The sequence below is a fragment of the Macaca nemestrina genome, chromosome 12 (assembly GCF_043159975.1).
Source record: "Macaca nemestrina isolate mMacNem1 chromosome 12, mMacNem.hap1, whole genome shotgun sequence".
Taxonomy (NCBI): domain Eukaryota; kingdom Metazoa; phylum Chordata; class Mammalia; order Primates; family Cercopithecidae; genus Macaca; species Macaca nemestrina.
This window is the reverse complement of record NC_092136.1, coordinates 96,277,618-96,286,236: the sequence shown is the minus strand read 5'-3', so window position 1 is coordinate 96,286,236 and position 8,619 is coordinate 96,277,618. Positions and strand designations below refer to the sequence as shown.

Sequence of the window (8,619 nt, the reverse complement as noted above, 5' to 3'; positions counted from 1 at the left end):
ACACAGACTCTCGTAAGGCACTGATAGAATAGGAATTAGGAGCTAAGGATATACAACTTTGGGGGCATATACAGAACCCAAATAGCTTTTGGCATCATCTACTACAACTACTGATCAGCCTTTATAATTAAGGATAGAAGGATCAAAAACAGGGCTAGAGTACCAGTGCTGGCAGATTTTAGAGAATAGCTGTAAACCAAAGAAGAGCAGTCTCTTACAGGCTAGAGAGTCACAAGATTCACACTCATGGCCACAAAACAGTGAACTTTTTACTGGGGATTCAAGTTTAAAATCACACACCTTAACAGCAATGTTAGTTTTACCACTAGGTGGCAATGAAACAGCTGCATTGGGCTGACATGATTAAGTTTAAAAACTGTGCAAATCCAGACAGAAATTCCAAGATTTGTAGTACATATTTTCATTTTAGAAAAATTATTTTATATACAGTTTAGTTGACAACAGAACATGTCATTATCTGATTCAATATGTATGTTAACTTCTGATAGTTTTTCCTACTCTACACTTAGGAAATTCATGCAATAAACCTAATTTTTAAACACTTTCATCACACATCTTCTGAAAAATGTAGACATCTATCATGAAAATAAGAGAAATTATGGAAAACTAAAAATACTTTTGAAGTATTAGTATTCTACAGAAAGCACAATAAAAAGTTAAGTATTTTAACAAAAAATGTTAAACCTTTAAAAAATGACTAATAGAGAACAATTCTAATTTACTGTTTAAAAATGTTTGGCCAAAACATGAAATAGCATGGAAACATTTTACTTTTAAATTACAAGTTACATTAATATTAATATGTGCAAAGTAGTTTCAATGTCTTGAATATAGTTTACCAAAAAAAAATCAAAATTCTGATTTAGATTACATTTTAGCAGATTAATCCCTTTTTACATGTATCAAAATAATAAACAATAATATTCCTCAGTGTATGGCACTTTCTGTAATTATTTCTGCTTTCTTCATAAAACAGGACACAAACATATGACTTATTTAAAATCATAAAAGCTTTATTATTGTAATTTCATCAAAGGGCCAGATATTACAATATTTTTCAAATGATAGACATTTGTGAGTATGCAGTAAAAAAACACTAAAAAAAAAAAAAAAAACTAAAAAAATCTTATTAAATCTCAAATTCCCAAGACGTTCCCCCATATAAGGTGGGAGCTCATATCATCACATTAACATTACAAAACCTGTATTATAAAATTAGATGAATAAATAATAAACCTATACTATTACCAAATTCATAAAAAGATCAACTTACCAAATTAAAATCAGCCTATTTATTCCCTTTGTATAAATAACCTAAAGTTCCCCAGATTTTTATTTCCCAGTTTCTTATAAATGAATTGATCACAATGCCTCTTTATAGATCAGTTTTCCCATAGTTTCCCTTTCATTTGGCAATAACTTCCCATATTTACTTTATTTCCCAGAATAATCTCCCCCTCTTGCAAACCACACAAATGCAAGAGAACTGAGGCATGATTTCTAAATAATTTCTATAATTCATAATTATTTCCCCATTATTGAATTTCATTTTTGAATTATTATAAATCATCCTGAAATCCAATAATATAAATCTTTCATCCTGTCAGTCTATTAAAATATACAAAACATCATTTAAGATGGTTAACACAAGAAAAGATAACTATGGCAGCCTTCATAAATCAAGCAAAAGATTTCAGAAAAGTGTTCAGTCTGTTATCTCTAACTTTCACTAGAAAATTTAGGGAATGCCACTGTTACAGAAGGCATAATTGCATATTCTAAAAAGTGAATACATGTGTACATGTAATTTATATCTATTCGGTATCATCTTCTGATTAGCTGTACAAATCAAAGGACAAAAGATGCAGATGATGAAAACACATAATCCTCAAACCACTTCAGATACATTTTGTGCCTGTATTTCACAGGACCAAGTCTGAGAATTCTTAGAACACAAAGAAAATTAAGCCATATTGCAGAGTTTGTCACAAACACAATGAGCAGAACAATAAAATTGAAATGACATTATTGACTTGACTTTGTCATCTTCTGTTTATTTCTGATGGTGGCTCGAAGTTTACGTATTACCAGTCTATCAGGTAGAATCATATCACCTTGTTGTTCTAGATAATCCAATAAATTTTCAGTCCATTGGAGAGCAGCTGCATGATTAATATGTTTCTCTGGAATTAGTTCTATTTCCTCCTCCTCATTTTCACTGGATTCATCTGTCTGGCCTTGTGCTCTTCTGATGATTTCGCTATCAGTTAACACTTCATAGCCTGGTTCAGTACTGTCTACTTCAAGCCATTTTTCAAGGTTCTCAGTAGTCACATTTTCCAATCCTTTGGTGTGTTGTAAAAGGGTAGCCACAGTAGCCACAGAAATATCTTCATCATCAAAGTCCAAGCTCTCTTTCTCCTCTATCATAGGGAGAATCTTCTTCCATGCTCTGCTAATGGTAACTGGTTTTACTAAGTTCCATGCCATTGCTATTTCATAAAGTGCATCCAACAGAGTTAGCTTCTTCCAGAATGATTTCAGGTCATTACCTTCTTCCAAGTTGTTCTGGAGAAGACCTGCACGATAATTTCTCTTCATTGTTGCTATGACTCCCTGATCTGAAGGCTGAATCAATGAGGCCACATTAGGTGGTAAATATTTAGCAAATATTTGGCCATCATCTGACCTTAGGACATTTTCATTTGGATGTGTTGGTGAATTATCCAACAAGAGCACAGCCTTTTCCTGCAAGCCTTTAGATCTTAAATACTCTCGAACTTGCGGCACAAAAATTTTATCAAACCATTGTCGGAAAATGGAAAGATCCATCCAGGCACCTTTTTGGCTGAAATAAGAGACTGGCAAGTTTAAAGTGTCAGTTGATTTAAAGGAGCGAGGTTTCTTTGCTTTCCCCACAACACAAAGTTTAAGTTTGTGTAAACCTGTTGCATTGGCACAACACATGATTGTGACTCTTTCTTCAATTGATTTGTGCCCAGGGACAGTGCATTTACCTTTGATTACTGAAATTCTAGAAGGCAAGCACTTCCAAAAGAGTCCAGTTTCATCTGCATTGTAGATTTGTTCAGGCTGTAAATTCTCTCGTTCAATAAAATCTCTAAAGTTGTTACAAAAATCTTCCACTGCAGTCTCATCTCCATTTAATCTTTCATTTCTAATGTTAATCTCTCTAATGCTGTGCCGCTGCTTAAAACGAGTTAGCCAGCCGGCAGAGGGGTTAAAATCGCCATCCATTCCCAAAGCATAAAAGAAGAACTCTGCCCTTTTTGCACAAATTGGTCCAGATATGGGATTCCCTTTTGCTCTTTGCTGGTTGAACCATTCCAGCATTGCCCTGTCCAATTCCTCATACATGGATGGCTTCATAGATTTCCTCTTGGCCAAAAGACTTGTGGAATCAGAACTGCTTGCATAAGTTATAATCTTTTCCTTATTTTTTCTTATATCCCGAACTGTTGTTTCACCAATTCCATAAATCACTGCCAGTTGTTTGGAAGAACCTCCGTCTTCAAGTTTCTTTATTATATCAAGCTTATCTTTAATAGTCAACACCACACGCTTCCGTTTCCCCGACATAGCGAGGTTCTGGGACTCACCCCACACTCACAAAGTAGCAATCCACAAAATCCTTCCTTCTCTTACACAGGCTCACTTTAACAGTCTTAATACACTCAGTCTTTCAACCTTACCAGCAACCTGGTGGCCCTGATCCCCTCCCGGGCTGGGGTTGGCTGGCAAACAGACTGCAGAAGAAGGTGAAAGAGGAGGAAGTTTGAGAGAACAGGCCTTTAACTTATACGGGCAGTAGCGGAGGCCCCATGTCACCGCGGATAATCCGGATTAAAGGCATGTGTTTTGTTACCCCAGCAGCCGCGAGAAACACTATAGCCCCATCGTGGCCACGAACCTCCTGCACGTCTAGATCCCGGGTAACCGCCCGTCACTAACCCCTGCCACACCCCAAAGTTACGGCAGAGAGCGGAAGAGCCAAGGAGTCAAGGAATGGCACCCTTCCTCAGGACTGATATGTTAGATTCCTTCCCCAGCAGCAGGGCCCTCCCGCCCCGCAGCCCCAGTTTCCCGCGCCGGCTTTAGCCAGGACAGTCCTCCCAGTCCCTCAAAGCCCGCCAGGCCCCTCTCCCCACCTCTCTTGCAACCAGGACCCGCACAGCTCCCTGACTACCGCGCGGCAGTCGCTCCGCCCCTAGCCACGCTCCCGGAAGACGCTCCCTCCCGCCGCTCGGCCCCGCCCCTCTCCCCACCCAGAGGCGGGACTTCCCTCGGTCCCCGGAAGCGGGCGGAACATCGCTTGCCAGGTGCTGGTGCCTGGGGCGGGGGCGGAGGCGGAGGCGGAGGCGGAGGCGCTTTGAAAGGTGAGAGCGTGAGGGTTGTGCGGGCCTGTCTCCCGGCTGGGACTTGCTTGCGCTCCCACTGCTAATGGTTTATTAGAGGGGCGGGGGAAGCCGTGCCTCCTGGCGGGCCAAGAGAAAAATTCCCGCGGGCGCTGTTTGGGTGGGCCGGAGCGCGCCAGTCAGCCCTTTGCGCCTCTAGCACTCCTCCTCAGCTGAGCTGCAGTGGGCGCGGTGCCTGTTATTTCCGCCTTGGGGAGGTGCTTTGGATGTGGGGAGCTCGGTTGGTGATTTCTCGGGTTTCTGGCCTTTCCAGACCCTTGTAATTGTTATCTCGGTGCAGAGCCCTTTTGGGGTCGGGGGGTTTCTATCGTTCTGCGCGCGTCATCGCGAAGCTCGGCCTGAGGGTATGGTTTTCTAGCTACTGTGCTTTCCTGGAAGTGGAGTGACGGACTAGTGGGCTAGCAGGCGCTGCGTTCCTGCGTCCCGCCAAACAGGTTTGTAATCATGCAAATCACCCTTCCGGGTGTTAATTCCTGAGAGGATCTGTTCCTCTGTCTACCGCTCATTCCTGCTGGATTAACCTCCATTGTTAACGGATTTTAATGAATAATATAGTTATCCCGGATACCATTCCAGCGGGATCCACTTTGCGAAATTGTGGACTGTTGGACTGTGATTCTAAGTGGGGGAAATAGGCTTTCCTCTCTTTATGTTTATTTTCTCATATCCTATTTCTGTCATGTTTTGCTGTCCTGTTTTCCTGCCAACAGAGGAACCAGGATACATTTATTCATAGCAATGTGATAAGAACTTGATCATAATCATACACTGTAGCCTTCAAATCGTGTATTATGCTGGCTTGTTTTTGGTGTCCCTAGTAATTTCATCAGATTGTGAGCTGCTTGGGAGCAGAGACCATGTTTATTTGATCTGGTGGCAGCACAGTTCCAAGCAGGTACTTGCATTTTGGTAGATATTCAATAATTATTTTTCGGCTTATTAATCTTTGCTCTCCAAACTGCCACATAAAAGAAAACATCAAAGAGGAGTGATGTTTTACACACAAAATGGATCCCTCCCGGTGGAATTTCAAATAATGACCTCAGGTTCCACTGCCTTTCAAATCTCTAAAGTGTTAACTACCACCTGCATTGTTTATACAGCAAGTAGGTGATTTCTAGAATGAATCTTTTCTTGAGTATGAATTAACCTCAAAGTTTAGAAGGAAGTATATTTCTTATGAGAAAGTCAAATGACATCATCAAAGTACTTTCTTTTAGCTATAGAGGTACTGTGTTAGAGAAAGAACACAAGTAATATGGATTATTGCCTTTAATATCTATTATTTGGCAGATAACATAGCTATGTATGTGCACCTTATATTAACCATGAAACACAAAGATGTGATAGTATTAATCGTCTTCATTCACTTATTTAATGCTTTCTGTTTGGAGTCTGTTTTTTCTTTGCTTAAAGGTGAGGTATCATTACAGAAGCTCGATAAAATTCTCATTTCAGGAAATTAAGTGTGTGTTCAGAATATACAGAAGTAACATTCATTTGCATGGGTTCTTTTTTGAGTGGGTTGTAAAGACCAAGAGGCATCTTACCCATCAAACTAGCTTTCCTTCACATTCTCTTCCGAGGTTCACTCACCTTTTCCCTCCGTTATCATTCTTCCCTTCCCAGCTAATATGGTAAAGCTACCTACAATTTAAAAAGAAGAGCCAAACATATTCAAATTATCTTTCCTTTTCAGTAACAGAATTTTTGATCTTACTGGTATAAATGGTCATTTTCAAATATGAGAGACTCTGGCAATTTGGCAATTGCCCAAGGAAACCTGATTTATTTTGTTTAAATAAAAGATGTTGCATCGGGCATTCAAATTCTGCAGTTTTCCTAAATATTTTTCTCATCAGGGACTGCCTTTCTTCGAAATTTTACTTGGGCTCACTGGGGACTCCTTTAAATTTTGCGATTGGTGTTATTAATAAGATGATAGAGGGAAGTCTGCAAATATTCATCTCTTTTGCATTCTTTTCTTGCCTAGTGGATAATTTCTAGAAGTTTCTGGTCTAACTCATGGGCAGTAAAATTCAGTTACATGATTTTTTTAAAAAGCGTGTTTGTAAACTCTAAACCATTTAATCGTTATTTTTCTGAAACTAAAATATAGCATGAGAGATACAATAATGATTTTTAAAAGCTTAATTTTTACTACCTTGTACAAATATGATATTGGCAGCAGTCATTGTGTGGCACTGGACGGGGAATCAAGAGACCCGATTTCTAATCCCTGCTCTGTCACCAACAAGCTGCGTGATCTTCGGTAAGTCATTTAAATTGTATGTCCTTGGCTTTGATATTTATACATAAATATAGATATCTTCCTTCTAAGATCATTGTCAGGATTTAAAAATCAATGTGAAAATGCACTAAAAACTTAAAGTTTCTTTTATAGCTTAACTGTGCAGTCATAAGTTTTTAATAGTGTGACATTCTTAATCATTTCCACCATTGTCATAGGAATCACCAGTTTCATGATAAATAACTGACATTCTGGGCATGTTATAGTTTTGGAAGATCATCATCTATTGTATATGAATTTGCTTTTGGGTACTAATAAAAATCATCTTTCACTTTAATGTTCTTTACTGTCCATATTCGTTTTAGTGTATCTACTGCAACCATATTTGTCATTGTTTTCATAAATGTTTTTTCATTATTTTTCCCAATTCAAACATGTTTATTAGAAAGCCATACTTTGTTATTACAATGTGATATACTACACGTGCACATATGCACACTTAGCTTATGCAAATTTATGTGTTTACAAATACTTTTTTCTACTATATGGCTTAATAATATAAGATGCTTAGTTCATGTGGTGCTTAACCAAAGAAACAGTAAGCTATTTAAAACCTGGAGGAGAAACTGGGTGGACGTATTGTAACGCAGTATAGTGTACACAAAACCATACTTTAAGAGTAATATAGAGGTTTTTTTAAAAGGTTATTTTGACTACACACAATTTTCATCTTTGCTGATTTTAATATAAACCTTTTGTAAGATGCAACCCAAGGATAATTTCAAATAGCAGACTGCCCTGTTGACCAGAATTTGTTAGATTGCTATTACAATGCTGGTTATATTTTATAGCAGTTACTGTCATAAGGTTATACTTTGGGCAGTGGCTCATGCCTGTAATTCCAGCCCTGAGGCCAAGGTGGGAGGATCACTTGAGGCCAGGAGATCAGGACATAGTGAGACCTCCATCTCTACAAAAAACTTAAAAATCGAAACAGAAAGATCGCTTGAGCCCAGGAGTTCAAGGCTGCAGTAATCTATGATCATGCCACTGCACTCCAGCCTGGACAACAGAACGAGACCTATCTCTTAAAAAAATAAAAGGTATATTTCATCCTACACCCTATAATTTCTGCCGTATAATCTTGGCAGCCCTGTTCTGATTTTACATGAGGTGTAAACCATTATACGGAAAATCTTATTGCCGTATAAACGTACCAGAATTTGTACAATTAAATGAGCTATATCTTCTCTTCCACAATCTATAGGAAAAAAGTAATCCTCTTGGAAAGCTAGAAACACCATCCCATTGCTCAAAAACTGTTTGGCATTGAATTTTTGTAATTACCTTCAGAATTTGTAGCACATTTTTTGAATATTTTTACTGATAGTTAATTCTCGTCTTCTTAAGTTGAATTTCATTTCTGCAAGCTGCTAACAGGTTATCCCATTTTTTGGGATAAAAAATGAAATATGATTATTTTCATATTTTTAGATTTTTTATAGTGTGTGGTTTATAGAAAGACTCCAGGAATATTCTGTACTGTGGTGGAAATATTGAAATAATCCGCCTCATAAGGTGATTTCTTTGGTGGGGATAGCTGTCAGTTCAATGTATACCTCTAACACATGTATTATGAGGTCAGTCTCATTACATTGTCATATTTCTATTCCTTGACAACCACAGAAGTACATATGTTACTTTATTTTCTAGTTATCTTACCTGTCACTAATTGTTCTTTTAATATATACTTGTGATAATTTTAATGGAGTTCATTCTTTTCTAAATGATATACTGACAGCTTTTGTTTTTCTTCCCAATACCATGCTCTGCTTTGCCGTGAAACTTATTTGTTTCATTCACTTAACTACATTATTGGATTACTAGTTAAGTTTTCTATTGGTTATATTG

General features: G+C 38.1%; 2 protein-coding genes across 6 annotated transcripts in view; one reads left to right on the top strand and one right to left on the bottom strand.

The window, feature by feature from the left end:
• Positions 1–718: 718 nt before the first annotated feature.
• On the bottom strand, positions 719–4,267 carry LOC105484309 (JRK like). The gene is made up of 2 exons (XM_011745805.3): positions 4,191–4,267; positions 719–3,788 (listed from the first exon to the last, which is right to left on the bottom strand). The coding sequence occupies exon 2, from the start codon at positions 3,619–3,621 to the stop codon at positions 2,047–2,049; it is 1,575 nt and encodes a 524-aa protein (XP_011744107.1). The 5' UTR covers positions 3,622–3,788; positions 4,191–4,267; the 3' UTR covers positions 719–2,046.
• A 57-nt stretch (positions 4,268–4,324) lies between these two features.
• The window catches only part of LOC105484310 (coiled-coil domain containing 82), a 30,676-nt gene continuing 26,381 nt past the window's right edge, over positions 4,325–8,619 (top strand). The window contains exons 1-2 of one of the 5 annotated variants that reach the window (XM_011745810.2): positions 4,325–4,418; positions 6,646–6,729. The gene's annotated coding sequence lies outside the window, so the exon portion shown is untranslated. Of the gene's footprint in view, positions 4,419–4,454; positions 6,730–7,559; positions 7,812–8,619 lie in introns of those variants that run through there. The other 4 variants (XM_011745812.2, XM_071075495.1, XM_011745811.3 and 1 more) reach the window with 4 other exon arrangements.